The sequence below is a fragment of the Macaca thibetana genome, chromosome 5, assembly GCF_024542745.1.
Source record: "Macaca thibetana thibetana isolate TM-01 chromosome 5, ASM2454274v1, whole genome shotgun sequence".
Taxonomy (NCBI): Eukaryota; Metazoa; Chordata; class Mammalia; order Primates; family Cercopithecidae; genus Macaca; species Macaca thibetana.
Genome location: NC_065582.1, coordinates 181,483,000 through 181,502,848, shown reverse-complemented (window position 1 = coordinate 181,502,848; position 19,849 = coordinate 181,483,000). Strand labels below are relative to the sequence as shown.

Sequence of the window (19,849 nt, the reverse complement as noted above, 5' to 3'; positions counted from 1 at the left end):
ACATGTGCAGGTTTGTTATATAGTAAACTCCTGACTCAGGGATTCAGGCTGCAGATTGTTTCATCACCCGGGTATTCAGCCTAGTATCCAACAGTTTTGTGTTTTCTTCTGAACCCGGCCCTCCTCCCAACCTCCTCCCTCAAGTAGGTCCCCATGTCTATGGTCCTCCTCTTTCTGCCCACGTGTTCTCATTATTTAGTTCCCACTTACAGATGAGAACACGCGGTATTTACTTTATTGTTGGTTTCATCTTTGGTGGTGGTGGTGAAAGGGGCATCACCCTCAACGGACCCTCAGGACACTCCCCTCCCTCCCCACCCCACAATCTCCCACACACACACCCTCACCCCTGCCCCAGCCTACTCAATTCTAAAGGGAGAATAGAGAGGAAACCAAAATTGGAGGGTTGAAGAAGAGGGAAGGCAAAGGCCTGGGGCTCCGTGGATGGAGAAATGTATGGAAGGTGCAGGAGGAGAATTCCTGGAAAGGGTTTGGCCAGGCAGGCTGCTGTTTGGCAGCATTGCATTTTCTTGTGCAACACCTCAGCTCACGGGCTGGGGTCACCTTGACAGACACGGCCCAGGGCAGGGGGCCCAGGCAGAAGATGGAGCAGGTCTCTCAGCACAGTGTTGGGGCAAGTCCCCTGTGCCGGATGGCAGTTCACAGCTCACCCCAGAGCCCCAGGCCCCTGGAACCCGGAGCCACGTCTCAGGAGGCCACCTCTAACCCAGGCCTCCTCAATGGCCACACTCTGAAGCTTCTGGGGAACTGAATCTCCAGCCCCTCCTCCTGGGCTGAAGGCCGCGCCCCTGCTGCACCTGGAACCACAGAACCACAGACAGGGGAAAAGACAAACTCACCTCCCATGAGGGACCCCCTTACCTCTCAAGCTCCAGCTCAAGGGTACCTCCTCTGGGCAACTGGACCACACAGGGTCCACCATCCCCTGACAGATATAGAGGGCCCCATGGCTCTCACTGTAAAGGTGGGGGTTCACTCCCATGCCCCCCTGCCCCTGCATCTGCTGACTCCCCACCCAGAACATGTGGCCCCTGGCATCTCCGCACAGGTCACGGGGGTATCACTTCTACTCACAGACCATCAGCCAGACCCGTGGCCCAGGCTAACGCAGGTAGCTGGGAACGAGGGGAGGCGTGGATGTTGGGCGGGTGTGGCTGTCTCAACATGGGACCCTCCTTCAGCACCCTGGCAGGGGTAGACACTGCATTTTATCAAACCTAAGTAAACAGCAGGAGGCATCATCCTTTCCATAACATTGAGAAAGAAAATCGCTGCCTCTTCTGTCTTCCTCCTGCACTGGCCATATGGAAACATGCCGGCTTCCCCTTTGCCTTCTGCCATGACTGTAAGTCTCCTGAGGCCTCCGCAGAAGCTGAGCAGATGCCAGCATCATGCTCCCTAGACAGCCTGCAGAACCATGAGCCAATTCAACCTCTTTTCTTTGTAAATAGCACAGTCTTGGCTATTTTTTTATAGCAATTTGAGAACAGATGAATACAGGAGTCCACCCCTACAAGAAGGGAGGTGCACAAGGTAGAATCTACATTTACCCGGCTTTCTGGAAGAAACTGCCAGACCACGCAGTGCACAGGCTACAAATCAAGAAAAGTGTCATCATCTTCACTCCCTGAGGAATCAGAGGATGGAGTTCACAGCTGCCCAAACTATTGCAAATTGAGGAGAAAACCCCAGAGAAGGGGGACCCACAAAGGGAGGATCTCCAAAACCTGCATGTCCACTCTCCTGATGTCTTCCACTGAGTTCTGATTTGCACTGGAGTGGGTGGGAGTCCATGGAGCCTGGGGAGGGACCGTGAGAAGCACAGCTGAGCAACGCTGTGCTCTCAGCCCAGCAGAGGGCACAGCTCCTGCTCCCTGCCCCTGGGATTTTCCCAGCCCTGCCATGACAGCCCTAGTGGCACAGCTCCCATCCACCATGCTATGAAGGTAGCTCAGGTGGGCAAAGGGAAGAACCCTGAGGGGAAAATCCTCACTGCCTCTCACCTGAGTGGCATCTAAAATGTTGTGGGAAATAGAGGACTAGAGAGACGACTGATATGGAGAACAGGAGGATTGTTTATTTTAAGGTACACACCGGCTCAGTGGACTCACATCTAAAAAGCTGAGCCTTGAACAAAGACAGAGCCAGGATTTTATAAGCCGGCTTACAAAAGCAAAACAAAAGCAGTTAATCATATAGTGCATAGCTTGTGGACCTTGCATAGCCAGTGGCCTTGTAGCTGCATCGAAAGAAAAACAAGAACTGGCTAAATACAGACATTTGTAAAACATAATCATGCTTAAGAGACTAAGGAAAGGAATAACAGTAAAGGAATTTGTCTTTTTTTTTTTTTTTTTTCTTTCCATCAACCTTGCTGTGGAGAAGGAAAAAGTGTCTAAAGCCCATTCCTTTAGCCTTGGCTTTTCAGACAGCATTATCTTATAACTCCTTGAAGTGAGCTGCTAAATAGAAAAAAACTTGTTCTTTTCTTTTCAGCCCTTGCCTTGCCACATTCTAGGCCTTAGCTTTTACTTTTCTTAGACTGAATAAACACAGTATTTATTTTTCTTTAATTTCTGCCTCAGAATAAGTGAGAGGGAAGCCCAGGGCACCATCATAAAGACCTCTTATGGTCTCCTTTCATTAAAAATCACTAAACTCCTTTTAAAAATTAATTTTTAAAAATTAATTTAAACAAATTTTAACCCCATTTGGTGCTTAAAAAAAAAAAAGAAAAAAAAATCACGGAATTCCTAATTACCATAGAGGTGAAAATTTACTGGCCGCCCCTGAGACTCAGTCCTCTCTCCCTGAGGGAGCCACAGTGACCGCCTGCATCTGCAGGATAGATTAATTTGTGTTTCTAATTAATGACACAGCTCCGTGACCCTGAGCAATTCACTTTCCTTCTTGGGGACCTCTGCATCTCATTTAGAGGAGCTGCCTCTGGTTCACTGCCCAGAGGTCTTTCTACTGTCGAGTGCCCTGCAGCAACCGACAGTCCCAACTACATGGCTGAGCTCCTGCGTGGGGTGGGCCTGAGACGTAAACACCCACTCCTGCCTTCCATTTCAACTGCAGCCTGGCCAGCAGGTGTCCCACCACCGTCTAAGAGATGAGGAGACCAAGGTGCTGCTGCAGCCCAGGCCGGGATGAGAACAAGGAAGTCAGAGACTACTGTTACTGAGTGAGGGTAGTTGTCCAGGTTCTTGGTGTTTTGAACAAAGAATTGGACACAATGCACAAAGGAAGGAAGTAAAAGCAGAGATTTTAAACAAAAGTACACTCCACAGAGGGAGTGGAGTTGAGCAAGTGGCTCAAGAGCATCTGTCACAGAATTTTCTGGGGTATAAATACCCTCTAGAGGTTTCCCACTGCTTCACTCTATGCAAATGAAGGCTTCCCATTGGTTCACTCTATGCAAATGAAGCTTTCCCATTGGTTCACTATATGCAAATGAAGGTTTTTCATTGCTTCACTCTATAAAAATGAAGGTTTCTCATTGGTTCACTCTATGCAAATGAAGTAGTGGCTTGTGACCAGTCTGATTGGCTGCAGGGGGGGAACAATCAGAATGAAGAATAGGCCTTGGCCCACAACCAGTCTGATTGTTTGTGGGAGGGAACCAATCAGAGGTACTTTCATGTTTCAACTGCCAGCAAAAAAAGGAGGGGTCGAAAAGGAAGTTGCCTTCCGTATCCAGTCAGCACGAACTGGCCTTAGGTTCCCTGCCTCGAGACCCGATTCTCCTGCCTCACTGTCAGGCGCAAGACAGTGACAGGGTGTGCGCTGAGATGCGGGTGCTGCCTGCTCCTGATTCTGGAAGGAGACATGAGGCAGTGTTTTCCAAGCTTGCATAATTTGAGGGTTGCCTTTGTGATATCGTCCCTCTCTATGCACCAAAAAAACTGTCATCTAGTTAATATTTTGTATTTAGTTGACCCACTTTTTTTACTGAAATGGATTCATTTTGAAAGCTCCACTTCACCACCAATGAGAAACCACCATCCACCATGACTGGAGGGTAAAAAACAAATGCATGCCCACCCCCAGACTAAACCCCGAGTGTCCCTCTGGTCAAGGGCCTCACAGGGAAGAGCCCTGCCAGGAGGCTGCAGCCCAGCGTGGAAATCCTGACTCTGACAATTGCTGTGTGACTCTGGGCAAGTCACTTAACCTCTCTGAGCCTCAGTTTTCTCCTCTGTAGCACCAGGTCACTGACACCCCATGGGGGTTTACCTATGACAATGGATGCAGACTGCCAAGTGCAGCAGGGTTGTGAGGAAGAGACAGGGGCACAGCTGCCTCCTGTTCCAGGTGTGAACAGTCTCCCTACCCTAACCTGGGGTCTCCAAATGTTGTCTTCTCCTGAATGAGGACTCTCATGGTGGACAAGTCAGGTTGTTCCAAACAGCCATGGCAGCCATTTCCTGGATGAAAGCCAGTGTTGGGAAAGAGCAGCTGGGAGCTGATGAAAGCCCACTGTTCACCCGTGTTTCATGCTTACGCATGCGCTGCATCGCGATGTTTCAGTCCACCACAGAACACACCGACGACGATGCTCCCAGAAGACAATCACCAAGCCACGGGGAAGAGTCAAGCTGGGAACTGCATCAGGCAACCTGCCTCCCATTTTATCCCTAAATAAGACAGCTGCAAAGACTAAAAAAAAAAAAAAAAAAAAAAAAAAAAAAAAAAAAAAGCTTCATACCTCCCTTAGGTATTTGAACCCAAAATATCTGAGACAGGTCTCAACCAATTTAGAAAGTTTACTTTGCCAAGGTTAAGGAGACGCCCATAACACAGCCTCAGGAGGTCCTGATGACATGCGCCCAAGGTAGCCAGAGCACAGTTTGGTTTTATACATTTTAGGGAGACATGAGACATCAATCAACATATGTAAGATGAACACTGGTTTGGTTTGGAAAGGTGGGACCACTGGAAGCAGGGGCTTCCAGGTCACAGGTAGACAAGAGACAAACAGTTGTGTTCTTTTGAGTCTTCGATCAGTCTTTCACTGAATACACAATTTAGTCTGGCTCGGTGAACCTGCATTTCTACTAGGATAGAACAAACGTAGGACACAGGAAGCCATCAGGTATGCATTTGTCTCAGGTGAGCAGAGGGCTGACTTTGAGCTCTGTCCTTTGTCCTGTACCTGTGAAGATGAGTTATCCCTTTACATTGTGAGGGTGAAATTTAACACAACTGTTTTAGGGTAAAGATCTTGGGGCCCACAAGGAATTTCCCAGGGGACAAACTGTGAGGGAGGTATGTAGCTTTTTAAAATCTATGTAGCCATCTTATTTAGGAATAGAATGGGAGGTTTGCCTAGCGTAGTTCCCGGCTTGACTCTTCTCTTCGGCTGAGTGATTTGGGAGTCCCGAGATTGATTTTCCTTTCACACTTTGTGCGTTCCATCACCCCACCGCTGCCTTACACACCTGGTGTTTTCTGCATGTCTCAATTGCACACTTTCCTCTTGTGCCTGACCTCGTGTGGTTTGTTCATCATGGTCCCTAAGCATACGAGATCCACAGCTACTGTTGCTGGTAAGAGACCAGTAAGAGTCATTATTGCCAGTGACTGACCTGAAAATGGAATGACAAGCGACTAAGGACCACGAAGGTGGAAAATCAGAGGCGGTTATGCTCGCCAGGCAGGCAGGTCCCTGATGAGCCCTGATGAGCAAGGACAAAGTGACGGCTGCTCAAAGAGCCCACCTCCGTGAAAGCAAGGCGACCATTGTAAAGTGGATGCCGAAAGGATCCACTTCGCTGAAAGCAAGGCGACTAACAGAAAGTCGAGAGGTGCCTGGATCCGACATGGGCTGAAGACCAGACAGAGTAGCGAATCCCTCTCCGCACTGTAACCGCCCAGTGGGTTCTCCTTGCCCACTGCCTAGACAGAGCCGATGTATCAAGACAGGGAAATTGCAATCAGGAGCTGCATTCACGCAGAGTTGGCTGTGTGGGAGATGGGAGTTTTATTATTATTCAAATCAAACTCAGGGATTGAGGTTTTTAAGGATAACTTGGTGAGTAGAGGGCCAGTGGCTTGGGAGTGCTGGTCGGGTCCAAGATAAAATCTTAGGGAGCTGAAGTTGTCCTCATGAGCTGAGTCCATTCCTGGGTGGTGGGCCACAAGACCAGATGGGCCAATTTATCTATTTGGGTGGTGCCAGCGGATCCACTGCATACAGGGTCTGCAAAATATGTTAAACACTGATCTTAAGTTATCACAGGAGCAGTTTAAGGAGGTTCAGAATCCCACCACCTGCAGCTGCATTACTCCTGAACCATAATTTCTAATCTCATGGCAAATTTGTTAGTCCTACAAAGGCAGTCTGATCCTCAGGCAGGAAGGGACTTTGTTTGGGAAAAGAGTTGTTATTGTCTTTGTTTCAAAGTTAAAGCATTGTGAACCCCAAATATCTGAGACAGGTCTCAGTCAATTTTAGGAAGTTTATTTTGCCAAAGTTAAGGATGTGTGTCCGTGACACAGCCTCAGGAGGTCCTGAAGACATGTGCCCAAGGTGGTCGGGCACAGCTTTTATACATTTTAGGTTTTATACATTTTAGGGAGATATGAGACGTCGATCAATATATGTAAGGTATACATTGGTTCCGTCTAGAAAGGTGGGACAACTCGAAGCAGGGAGGGGACTTCCGGGTCATAGGTCGATAAGAGACAAACGGTTGCATTCTTTTGAGTTTCTGATTGGCCTTTCCAAAGGAGGCAGTCAGAGATGCATCTATCTCAGTGACCAGAGGGGTGGCTTTGAGTTCTGCCAGTTGTCCACAAGGAATGTCCTTGTGAGGGAGGTATGTAGCTTTTTAATCTTAGTAGTTATCTTTTTTTAGGAATAGAACGGGAGGCAGGTTTGCCCTAAGCAGTTCCCAGCTTGTCTTTCCCCTTTGGCTTAGTGATTTTGGGGCCCCAAGATTTATTTTCCTTTCACACCATAAACTAAGTTCCTCCCAAAGTCGGTTGAGCCTACGCCTGGGAATGAACAAGGACAGCTAGGAGGTTAGAAGCAAGATGGAGTCGGTTAGGTTAGTTGTCTCTTTCACTGTCATAATTTTGTTATAATTTTTGCAGAGGCGGTTTCAGCACCATGGCGATCATGGCCAGAGCAAAAAGTAAGTTTTCAATGTTGAAAAGAAAGGCTGGACCCAACTTTGGTGTCGGATTTACTGCTAGTTCTGGGTGGTTTACATGGTTCGAGGATTGTTATGCATTACATAATGTTCATGTGAGTGCTGGGTCTGTGGGTGCTGACGTGAAGGCAGCTGAAGAGTTTTGGAAGTTCTATTATGGAGGAAATTTACCTGCCACAGCAAATCTTCAATATGGAGGAAACCTCCCTATTCTGGAAACAGATGCCTGAAAGGACTTTTGTATCCGCCCAAGGGATTTTTCCTGTCCACTGCACAAAGACAGACCATGGCATTTTTGTAGAGAAAGAGTTTAACAGACACAAGGCTGGCCACTCCATGTGGGAGACTGAGTCACTACTCAAATCATTGTCATCCAAAGCTTGTAGGTTAGGGGTTTTTCAAAGGCAGTTTCGGGGAAGGCGTGGGGGTGGCCAGGTAAAAAGTTCCTGCTGCTGATTGGTTGGGACAGAGATGAAATCAGAGGATCGAAGCTGTCCTCCTGTGGGCTGAATTGCCTCTGTGGGGGCCACAGGAGCAGGGGTGACGGGTCCAAGTGGAGCCATGGGTGTCAGACATGCAGAAAACCTGAAAAGATACCTCAAAAGGCCAATCTCGGGTTCTACAATAGTGATGTTATTTGCAGGAGTAATTGGGGAAGCTGCATGTCTTATACTCTCCGATATAATGGCTGGCAATCATTCATGTCTGTGCCTTAGCAGGACTCCTCTCCTCCCCCAGTCTGATGCCTTCCATTAGCTTTACAAAAGCAGCTGGGTTTGGGGCAAGGCCTACTGTAATTTAAACTACAGTCTAGGCTGGGTGCGGTGGCTCACGCCTGTAATTCTAGCACTTTGGAGGGCCAAGGCAGGCTGATCACCTGAGGTCAGGAGTTTGACACCAGCCTGGCCAACATGGTGAAATCCCATCTCTACTAAAAATACAAAAATTAGCCGGGCATGGTGGCGGGCACCTGTAATCCCAGCTACTCGGGAGGCTGAGGCAGGAGAATCACTTGAACCCAGGAGGCAGAGATTGCAGTGAGCCAAGATTGCACCACTGAGCTCCAGCCTGGGCGATAAAGCAAGACTCCATCTCAAAAACAACAACAACAACAACAGCAACAACAAAACTACAGCCTGTCTTCCAAAGTTAGCCCAGCACTATTAATTCAGGGAAAGGTAAGATGTAGGGTGGGTTAGCTCAGATCTTTCACTGTCATTATTTTCTCACTGATAGAATTTTTGCATAGGTGTTTCACTTTCATCCATAAGGAGGCCAAGTCAATGCCAGGCTTCCAGGCTTTTAAGGACAGGATACCAGCCTTGCCTGGTGGCCATGTTGCAGACTATGTGATCCTGCACAATGAGAGCCCCAGGCCCTTCAAGACAGACAGTGAGCACACAGGGCCAGGGCAGTGCGGGAACAAGGGAGTTAGGAATGGCTCACGCCTCTTCCAAGAGGCCCTCCTGAGTTGCCGGATGACAGTTCCTTTCAAGGTCTTGCTTGTGGGTGGTGCTGCTCCTGCACATCCTGCTCTTATTGGTGATTTTCATCCCTCCTGTGTTGCCAGATAACACAGTTCCTTTCAAGGTCTTGCTTGTTGGTGGTGCTGCACCCACACTTCCTCCTCTTACTGGTGATTTTCACCCCTATGTCACAGTGGCTCCCCGTCCAAACACCACTCCTTTGATCCGATGGACCCAGCACTCACAGCAGCTTTTAAGGCCTCCTGTCTGAGGAGGTCCTTTGTCCGGGCTATAGCTTCAGCTGGAGTCTGCCGAGAAGGCACTGATGCAACTGTGGAAGGATGGCAACTAGGGCTGCGCCCGAAACCTTGTTTGAGCTTGGGGTGATGACCCAGGCATGCTTGCCAAGGTGTGTGTGAGTGGCATCCAGGGGAGGACACACAAGAGTTCACCCAGGACTTCAAGGGTTTTGCCCAGGATGAGGAGGCTGCAAAACTCAACACGGCCGTGGCTGGGATGGCAAACAACTCCAGCCTGGACTGGAGGAGGACGGCGGTGGGAGCGCCTCCAGGTGGTTCCTGAAGAACTGACCAATGAGGAGCTGTTGGAACTGGAAGACGGACGCAGAGCTGAAGAAGGGGCAAGAGAAAAGGCAACTGGCAAAAAACAAGATGAGCCCCAAGAAAATTTACAAAGAAGGGTTTAGCAAAAGCTTTGCAGACCTCAACAGACACCTTAATAAGTCTGAAGCATAGACCTCAACACGGAAGGCTTTCTTTTGTAGAGAGGAATGTTCATAGTGCCTTATCTGCTTCCAAGCAAATCTATAATGAAAAAAGGAAACCAAGCACATCACCATGATCGTTTCTTTAAAGAGTGACACTTCCTCAAGAAGAACCTCAGGCAGGCCTTTCAGGACGGATTCAGAGGGCAGCCGTTATCATAGGCGGTGACAGCCCTAGGTGTGCTAGTCACCTAAAGACCTTCTGATTGGACAAGATGAGGCGGCGGGAGACAGTGATACTGATGATCCTGACCCTGTGCAGGCCTCGCCTAGGCTAATGTGTTTCTGCTTTCATTTTTAACAAAAAAGTTTAAAAGTACAAATAAAAAGAAAAACTGATATAATATAAAGAATATTGGCCTGTAACCCCAGCACTTTGGGAGGCCGAGGCGGGAGTGACACAGTAGGCTGGTAGGCGGGCAGCAGCGGGACAGGAGAGGGCTACCCCAACCCACCAGGAATGTCAGGTGAGTATCAGGTTGAAAACAAAGAGAGTAAAACTCTGTAAAGTATTTGTTTTCTGTAAAATATTTGAAGAGATTTATTCTGAGCCAAATATGAGTGACCATGGCCGGTGACACAGTTCTCAGGAGGTCCTGGGAACATATGACCAAGGTGGTTGGGGTACAGCCTGGTTTTATACATTTTAGAGAGGCATGAGACATCAATCAAATACATTTAAGAAATACATTGGTTTGGTCAGGCGCGGTGGCTCACGCCTGTAATCCCAGCACTTTGAGAGGTCGAGGTAGGCGGATCATGAGGTCAGGAGATAGAGACCATCCTAACATGGTGAAACCCCGTCTCTTCTAAAATACAAAAAATTAGCCACGTGTGGTGGCGGGCGCCTGTGGTCCCAGTTACTCGGGAGGCTGAGGCAGGAGAATGGCTTGAACCCAGGAGGTAGAGAGCTTGCAGTGAGCCGAGATTGCGCCACTGCACTCCAGCCTGGGCGACAGAGCGAGACTCCGTCTCAAAAAAAAAAAAAAAAAGAAAGAAATACATTCGTTTCATACCGAAAGGCAGGACAACTCAAACGTTGGAGCGGGGGAGGGAATTGGTGAATTTAAACATTTTCTGGTTGACAAATGGTTGAGTTTGTCTGAAGACCTGATTGATAGAAAGGGAGTGTTCAGGTTAAGACAAAGATTGTGGAGACCAAAGTTCTTTGAAGTCTTATAGTCGCTGCCCTTAGAGACAATAGATGACAAATGTTTCCTATTCAGACCTTTCAAAGGGTGCTAGACTTTTAATCTCTTTAGGATTGGGAGGGTCTGGAAGAAAAAGATCTAGCTATGTTAACAGAGATTCTTTACAGATGCAAATTCCGCCCCCCCAACACACACACAGAACAGCTTTGTAGGGCCATTTCAAAATAGGGCAAAGAAACACATTTTGAGGTAAACTACTTTGATTTTTCTTCCTTGACTTGTAATGTTATGCCAGAGTCAGGTTGGAAAGTAGGTCATAATATACAGGGTTAAATAAAACCCATCTGATGAGAATTTATGATTTGCAGGGCAGGACTCCCCAGACCCCTTAGACAGGAATTTGGGCGAGATAAACAATCAGTTCAGTCCTCAAGGTGATGGTCCTGCAGTTGTCACTCTGCCTCTCTAAAAACGATCATTGGTCGCACGCGCCAGGGAGAGGCAATTTCCCAACAGATAAAGTTACTTGAAATTGGTCACTAATGGCTTCCAGTAAAGTCTCAGGAATTGGGTGAGTGGGCTAGAGCATGCGCATTAGGAGACAAAATGGCAGAGCATGACCTTCTGGGGGCATCCTACCGGAAAAGGGAAGCAGCCTCAGGTGAACACACATACAACTTTTCAAACACACTGCGAATGCTCACATCCTGAGTGCAAGGAGGGCACCGTGCATGCAGGTAGCCCACCCTAAGGTAAGCATCACAGGAAAACGAACACAAGACCCCAGAAGTATGCCAACATATAAAACCCCAAATCAAAAGGTCAAATGCTGCACTTGACCTCCAGAGTGCATGCTTGGGTCTCTTCCAAGGGTACTTTCTTTTCTTTCCTGCTCTGAAGCTTTTTAATACACTTCTACTCCCACTCGGAAACTTGCCTCAGCCTCCTTTTTCTGCCTTATGCCCTTCAGATGAATTCTTTCTTCCAAGGAGGCAAGAGCTGAGGCTGCTGCAGATTCATTAAATTCGCCACTGACAGCTGGGATATTCGCCACCCCTAACAGGAGGATCGCTTAGGTCTGGGAGTTCAAGACCAGTCTGGGCAACATGGTGGCGCGTGCCTGTGGTCCCAGCTACTTGGGCTGAGGCAGGAGATCAGTTAAGCCCAGGAGGCTGAGGCTTACTGTAGTGAGCTGAGATGGCGCCACTACACTCTAACCTGGGCAACACAACAAGACCCCGTCTCAAAAAAAAGAAAAAGGAAAAACATTTTTATACAGCTGTACAATGTGTGTTTTAAGCTAAGTGTTATTGCAAAAGAGTAAAAAATGTTTTTAAAGTTCATAAAATTAAAAAGTTAGAAATAGGCTCAGGTGAATGTGTTACTGAAGGGATTTTTTAGTATAAACTGAGTGTGGCCTAAGTGTACTGTTCATCCAGCCTGCAGCAGGGCCTCAGAGGCACCCCCCTCCCTCACGGACACCCACAGCCTTGTCCACAGGCCCCAATCAGGGTGAGTGTCCTCCACAGCTGAAGCATGTTTTCTCTTTTACATCATATTTTCACTGTACCTTTTCTACGTTTAGCTGCACAGACACTTATCATCGCGTTACAACTGTACAGCATTCGGCACAGTCAATGAGCCGTGGAGGCGTGTGTTCCGAGAGTGAGAGGCCGTCCCCCATAGTCTGGGTGTGGGGCAGCCTGTCTCATCTGGGAGCGTGGGGCACACTCTCATGTGGCAGGATGATGAAATCACCTAACAACGCATTTCTCAGAATGCATCTGCACTGGTAAGTGACACATGACTGTGCTTTCTCATGAACCACCTTTTCCCAGAACGATGAGGTCCACAATACAGTTTTCTGAGCAAAACCAGCAACAAGGAAGGGTCAGGCAGAAATGAGCTGGGGCAAGTCGGCAGAGGGCTCGGCCTCTTCCCTGGGACTCTCACCCACACAAGGCTCTTCTGCACGAGGCCCGGGTTCCTCGTTCTGTGAACAGTTGTGGCCCTGGAGAGTAGCCCCAGCGGACAGCAGGATGAGAGGGAAAATACGCGGCCTCAGCCCCTCCTCCAGGAAGCTTGCCCTGCCAACCCCAAGCTCTGGGACAGACCCCAGAGCTTGGCCATGCCATGAGCCAAGGCCTGTGCAACCTGGTGTCTGAATCCCCAGCACCAGTCCAAGGGGCTGCGGTCACCATGGTAACTCCACTAGGGCGCCTGCAGGCCCCAAGACCACAATGCTCACCACAGGTGGGTCTCCTCTGCAGCAGATGGGGCAAGTTCGGGCGCCGGGGGACAGAGGCTGCCTCTCAGCCAGTGAGACCTAGGGCCTGCCTGGCACTAGTCTGGAAATAAGTGTAGACGCGCTGTACTCCTGGCGAGATTCCCCCTCCTGCCCACCTTTGTGGCATTCCCTCAATCCCACCTGTCCAGGGGATACCTACTCAGGCTCTGAGAAGTCACTGGGAAGCCCTTGGGGCTGGCCACAGCCAGGCTGCCATGATCAGTGCCCCACACCATCCCCCGCCAAACCTCTATCTGCCCACCTTCATCCACAGATGCATCGTTCATTGCTGCAAGGTAACCGTGCCGGACCCCCAGTCACATGACGTGTGGACAGGGGCACAGTGGTGCTGGGGGGTAGTAAGAAACGGTACCTAGAACCTGGAGGTCAGGTCAGGTGATGTGGTCACCAAGGGCCGTTTCTACCAGCTGATTATGCCAGGTGACACAGAGGGGCCTATGGCCATGGTGGGCCCTACTTAGAACAGTTCTTGGCCTGGCAGGACCCCATCTGGGAGAGCCAGGGCCACCCCACACGCACCCAGCCCCATCTGATGCTCCTTTGAGACTGTGTCCTTGCAGCTCATGACTGGAAACTGCTGTGCCAAGTGTCGGGGGAGCTCGTCTTCCCCAGGACCACCACCCTCGCCAGGACTGCAGCACCGGAGCCAGGTCTGGAGTCCAGCCGCACCGAGCACAGAACCAGGCTCTGTGACCACTCTCCTGTCTCCCCGCACTGGAAAATTAAAGCAGGGGCTCTGGGCTTGGGAAAGACCTGGGAAGGGGAGAGGAGACACGGGCCCAGCAACCTGGAGCTATCCTGGGCCTGGCAGAGGCGGTGCACTCTGGCCTGGGGGACACCTTGGGAGGCCCTGAGGCTTGGGTGGCGTCCTGGGCTTAGCTCAGGAGGTGTGCCCCTTCCAGGAGGCGGTGGCAGGGCTGCTCCTCTGGGCCGGGCTCCCTGCACTCCCCGCTCTGCTATCCCTTGATGTCGCCCCAAGCCCCTCTGTGGTTGGGCTCAGCCCTTCCTGCTGCAGGGAGAGCTCCAGCGAGGCTGCAGGGCTGGGAGGCCGAGGGGCATCAGGTCACTTGTCCTGAAGTACGTGACCCTGGATATGCTGAGCAACAAAACCCGCAAACCCTGGTGCAGCTTGGCAGGAAGATGCCTCAGGGCCTAACACAGCGGCTGAGGGAGGGTGCGGCTCTGTGGCTCATCTTTGGGAAGAGAGTTCTTTCCATCTTCCTGCTCCACCACCCTCGGTGCTAGGCTCCTGGTTGCTACCTCGGGGCTTCTACATTAGGTGTCCCCTGCAGGGAGAACTTCCCAGTGTGGAGACCCCAGAGGCCCCAGCAGAGCTCCCTTGTGCCTCACTAGCCAGAGCTGCAGCAGCTCGACCAACTGGGGCCTGCCCCAAGGGGCCACGGAGCGCCAGTCTCCCAGTAAGACGAAGGGTGGACGCTTCCAGGGCCAGGTACCTGCTGGCACATCCTCAGCCTGGGCTCTGGGCTCTGGGACTGACTCAGAACTCAGAGGGCAGGGTCTGGGTCCGTGGCAGCACTGCCCTGGGGTGCTGCAGAGCTGAGGTGCCTTCAGAGTAGATGCCCATTTATTCTCACTGCTCAGGAGTGACGACTGCAGCGCTGCCATGAAATGCCACACGGCGGCCGTGAATAACCAGGTGGATACACCCAGTGGAGAGGCACCAGGGTACACTGCAGAAAGTCAATGGCAGAACAGTGTGGTCTGCATGTGGCCTTTTGTATAAAACCACAGAAATAACTTTAAATAGAAACATCAGGGCCAGATGCCATGGCTCATGGCTGTCATGCCAGCACTTTGGGAGGCTGAGGTGGGAGGACTGCTTGAGCCCAGGAGTTCAAGGCCAGCCTGGGCAACATAGCAAGACCCCCGCCTCTAACATTGGCCAGGCATGGTGACGTGCATCTACAGTCCCAGCCACTTGACAGCCTGAGGCAGAAGGATGGCTGGAGCCCGGGAGTTCAAAGCTGCAGTGAGCTATGATCGTGTCACTGCACTCCAGCCTGGGCGAGAGATCAAGACCCCATCTCTCAATAAAAGAGAAATGAATCAGGATTTTTTTTTCTAGAAAGACTAAAAAGAACTGCTGCAGTATTTCTGGGGAGAGGGTCTCGTGGAGGAGGGAGGAAGGTGTAGGTCTTACCTTTCTATTGTCTGTGATATTTACAGTTTTAAAGCCCTGTCAACAATTCACCTATTTTTTTTTTTTTTCATGCCACTTGACTGGCCCATGTGAGGAAATTATGGGTGTTTTGTTTTATTCTCTGTAACTGTAAAAACAACCTCAACAGAGCAAGCCTTATACCTTTTTTAAAAATACCAGTCTGGTGGATCCCTGCTTCAGAGTGGCTGCTCTCCAGTGTGGTGAGAAACGCTGGCAGATACGGTCTTGCTTCTTGGGGAGCCCCAACCTCTTCACAGAGGTGGACATGGTGGGGCAGGCGTCGGACAGCGCCCTGGGAGGGACCTGTGCAAGGCATCCCCGGCTGCTCTCCCCCAGGAGACACTGTAAGGATCCATGCACGATCTTTGTGATACGAAGATGCTGTGCACGTTTCAAGTGGCTGCATCTGAAACAAGCCAGGTACCCAGCTGGGGGCTTCTGAGTAACTGTGGCTTCTCTGGCGGGTGATGTTTATGAAACATGGTTCATCGGCGTGAGGATCTAGAGAAAGCTGGGAGGAGGTGGGCTGAAACACAGCCAGAGCAGAGACCACGGCACTGAGGATTGCTGGGGAAGCTCTCCTTGGTTTGGCCCCCACTGACCAGGACTTGGCTGGCAAGGACACAGCTCATGGAATCTTCTTCCTCGGGGTGGTCCGGGGTGGCCGCAGCTCCGCAGGCCCATGGGCAAATGGGCAGCAGTCCGCGGACAGAGCACAGCCGTCAGGGTGATGCGTGAAGAACCAGCAGAGGCGGGTTTTGCAGGCTTTGGAGAGCACTCTCTGTTTCGCTTCCGGTTGCTTTGTTTCCCACAGCGTCTCCTCTCTCCAGTCGCGAATGTGAACTCTCCCATTCACAACTGTGGTTTGGAACAGATAAAAGACACACTGAGAAGTAAACCTGAAAGTTCCTTAATTCACCAGCCTCTGCTTAGCTCCCACGCCATGGGAGGTGCCAATCCAGGGTCAGGGATACAACCGTGACACAGCCCAGAGTTCCTGCTGGTCACAGAGAGCCTGCCTCCGGTGGGAGTGACCGAGGTGCAGGATGGGTCTTCAGGCAAGGATAGGGAAGGTGAGCCCTGCGCGAGGCGAGCGGCAGCCCTACGCGGGCCCAGGAAGAGCATTTTAGGCAGAGAAGCAGCAAACCCGAGTGTCCCAGGACAGACTGCACCAGGACAGGCCGCGTTTCAGGGACAGCCAGAGGGGAGGGCAGAAGACAGAGCTGGGTCCCAAGTGGCCTCATCGTTGAGGCCCCGACCTTCCCTCTGGCTGAGTGGCAGGTCCTGCAGAGCCACCATTTCAGAAGGATCACTTGAGTGGAGGAAGGACGGAACACAGTGTGAGAGCCAGAACACGAGAAAACATCTGCACTGCAGCCCTAACCTCTGAGGACTGTCTCAGCGTCACAGGCAGAAAGAGGGCAAGGCGCAGGTCCCTCCACAGTCTAAGGACGGGGCTGCTGCAGGGCGGCCTCTGCTTGGTGCCATCCTGGTGCACTGGGTTTACATGCACCTCCCAACCGGAGCCCCTCCAGGTGCAAGTGTGGAGTAAGGGAGGCCGAGGGGCTCTGGAAAGGAACAGGAAGGGTACCTGCCTCTGCGCAGTGGTTTAGACACCCACTCTGGAAGTGCCACTGGGACTCAATGGCCAGGGCTGACCTCCACACTGGGGAGCTGGAGGGACATCAGAGTGGGGTGGGGCCAGGAGAGGGCTGCTGTGGGCCCGCTCGTCACCTGGGTGCCAGGCCTCACGGGCCTCCTCCAGGCTGCCTCCTGACCCTGCCCCCCAAATTGGGCCAAGATACTCCCTACACTCCCATTTGGCCGTTTCCTTGTGGGAAGCCAACAACTCCCTGTGACACGTGGCCAAAGCAGCCACCGCCTTCCTGGCTCTCCCTGGAAGCTGGGCAAGCGCTCGCGGCAGAAGGCTGGGGGAATAAAGGAGCCTCAGTGAGGAAGTCTGGCTCACCGACTTCCAAGGAGAACTTGAAAGTGTAGGAATTAAAGCTTGAATTCTGCCTTCAAATCACCTTGTGTGTGGCAATAACAAGCCTGTGTGCTTCTGACAGACTGATACTTTAAAAATAGTTTCCCCCTGAAACCAGAGAAATGAGCCCAGAGAGCGGCGCCTCGCTGCATCCAGGGACACAGTTGGGGGCTCACTCTCACAGCCTGGCTGGAAGCACCGCCAAGGCCAGGCCTGACCCCGTTTGCCCTCCCATGGCCGCCTCTCTGTCTCGCCTTCCAACATGGGAGCTGAGGTTGCTTAACCTGAAGGCTACGGTTAAGGCAGTCCCACAATACTCTGCCGACGTCCTCACAGCAGCACCTCCTGGCGCAGCACAGAAGGGCACATCCCAGCCACTGAGGGATCTGGAACCCTCTGAAGGGTGCTCAGGAGGAGCCCCAGGGGCCAGAGCTTCCCCCCAACTCCCCATGGGGCACATGACCCCAAACACTGAGGGGCCTCTGGCCTGACGCCCTGACCTGTCAAGAGAAGGGGGTGAGGATCACTGAGGCCAAAGGCTGAGCGCAGATTCCCACCCTCAGAGCCAGCCTGGGCACCCCCCTGCCGCAACGTGACAGGCCACCTGGCAGCAGGCCCTCCCAGGTGGCTCTGGAGTTAAGAGCACACCCAGCCATGTTTTGGGAGCAGGACCTGCAGGGTGTCTGAGGACTGAGGAGCGGGCGCTCATGATAGAGATGAGGCTCCCAGGATGGCACAGGCAGGCTCCAGGCCGGCCCAGCCTCGCTGACCCACTCCCCGTGTCTACAACCCTGGACATGGCAGGTAGCTCCCAGCGCCCCCACAACACCTGAGCCCCTATGTGGCCAGGTGCCAGAAGGGGCGGCCTTCCAGGGACACTCGCTCCAGCCAGCTAGAAAGACAAGCAACAGCTAGAAAGACTCTCCTCCTCTGGAAATGCGCTCCTCATTTTGAAATGGAACCACAGGGCCACAGTCTGCTCGACCCAAGCTCCTGCCGCCTCCTCCCTCCCTACTGTGCGTGTCCCCTGGGACTCTCTCTCCGCACAGGAACCGCCACCTCCGCCACTGCTTCTGACAGCAGACACTCCCTCTCACCAAGCTGCTCTGAGGAACGGGCTGAGGATTCGATGCCCCGGATGATGCTGCAGGCTCAGGGGTGCCAGTGCTGGGTCAGACCTGGCCTGGACCGTGGCACGGCCTCTCCACTCACTGGGAGACTTCGGGCCGGCGCGCGGACCTCTCTGAGCCGTGTCTGTGGATTCAAGGAGGAAAGGCCTGCTCTGCCCCGAGTGCAGGATACGATGAGGCCCCGCGTGTACCCAGCAGCACGGTGCCAGGTTCCATACCAGCCAGCATGGAGCCACCCCTCGGTGGCCTCAGGAAGGGGCGGGGACAGAGGCAGGGCTGGCCCTCGTGGCCCTCACAGGTCATGCTCAGGCTGGCTGACCTGAAGCCATCTGGAAACATTTCCAATTCCTCACTCTCGTAAACATTTTCTGAGACTAGCCACGTTAGCTTAAAACAAAACCTAAACCTCATACAGAGATAAGACCCAGCTTCAGAGCATAGTTTTCTCATGACTGGGGAAGAATGTTTATTTGGAACCCAACCCCCAGGCCTCCTACTCAGAAGTGTTTCCAAAAACAAGTCTGTCCCCCAGGGTGACTTGCACAGAAAAACAGTGACACACAGGCAGACTCACCCCCGTGGGTGAAAGGACAGTATTTCAGGAAATCAACAAAAACAAGCGTTGGGAAAGACAGAAAGAGGCCCCGTGGAGGCAGGAAATATTCTAACTGCCTGAAGCTCTGTGCAAGGAAGAACAGACTCCAGCAGCAGGCCCAGCCCAGCCACCACTGCAGGCCCAGTGTCTACCCTGGAGGCAGCCTCAGGAACATGCTTCTGCACCTGTCCCGGGAAACAGAGGCTCCAACCACGCTCACGGGCCCCCCACCCAATAGCAACTGTCACCTAAAGAAGCCAGTTCAGCTGAAAGCCAAGTTCAGCTCTCCAAGAGCAGGCGGGCACCTAAAGGCAGTGTGTGTGTGCACAAACCCACACGCTTGCACTCTTGTGTACACAATAGGCATGGCGCACACACCTGTGCTCTCTCACACATGCAGAGCCAGATACCGCACTGCACCTGACCCCCATGGCAGCCTCATGGGCAGGGGACCCAGAAGCTAGGGTGTGAGCCAGGCCACTCCTTCCCATTGTGACTTCGGTGTCATCCCTACCCATCCGTCAGAGGCCCAGTCCTTCTCCTGGTCATGGCAGCTATAGCCCCACCAGCTCCCACTCTTGTTCCTCCCAACCCTGGCTCTTCGCAAATGCTGTTCGCTCTGCCTAAAAGCTGTTCTCTGTTCCTGACTCCTCTTTTCCTTCCAGGCCCAGCTCAAGTGTCATTTCCTAAGTAAAGCCCTCCTGAGCCCACTCTGGGCCAGGCCAGTTCTCCCTGCACATCGCGACTCACAGAAATGTGTGCTTAGGGCATGGTGGTGACACAAGACACCTAGTATTTTTAAAGATGCATGTGGAAGTACTTAGGGGTGAAATAGGGTGCTAGCTGGTATTCACTTTAAAATACTTACAGAAAGAGGGGAAAAATAGCTCCACGAAGCAAGTTACGGCAAACGCCCCAGCCGCCGGCGCTGGTAAACTGTGGCTCCCCCCTGTCCCTGCCCCCTCTGTGCACACCTGGAAGCTGCAGATGATGGAACTGTGTACACCGCCGGCCCCTGGGGGAACACCTGCTACATCTCCCTCTCCCTCACTGCACCGCCAGCTG

At 52.0% G+C, this 19,849-nt stretch overlaps 1 protein-coding gene across 6 annotated transcripts in view; it reads right to left on the bottom strand.

Annotated features, from left to right (window-relative positions):
- The window catches only part of TRMT44 (tRNA methyltransferase 44 homolog), a 62,162-nt gene that overhangs the window by 12,924 nt on the left and 29,389 nt on the right, over positions 1–19,849 (bottom strand). For 2 of the 6 annotated variants that reach the window (XM_050792105.1, XM_050792107.1), the window contains one exon: positions 15,144–15,930. The exons of 2 other annotated variants lie outside the window; for them this stretch is intronic. In XM_050792105.1, the coding sequence (XP_050648062.1) occupies positions 15,701–15,930 (230 nt within the window). In that variant the 3' untranslated portion in view covers positions 15,144–15,700. Of the gene's footprint in view, positions 1–877; positions 6,227–15,143; positions 15,931–19,849 lie in introns of those variants that run through there. 2 more of the 6 variants (XR_007725946.1, XM_050792106.1) reach the window with 2 other exon arrangements.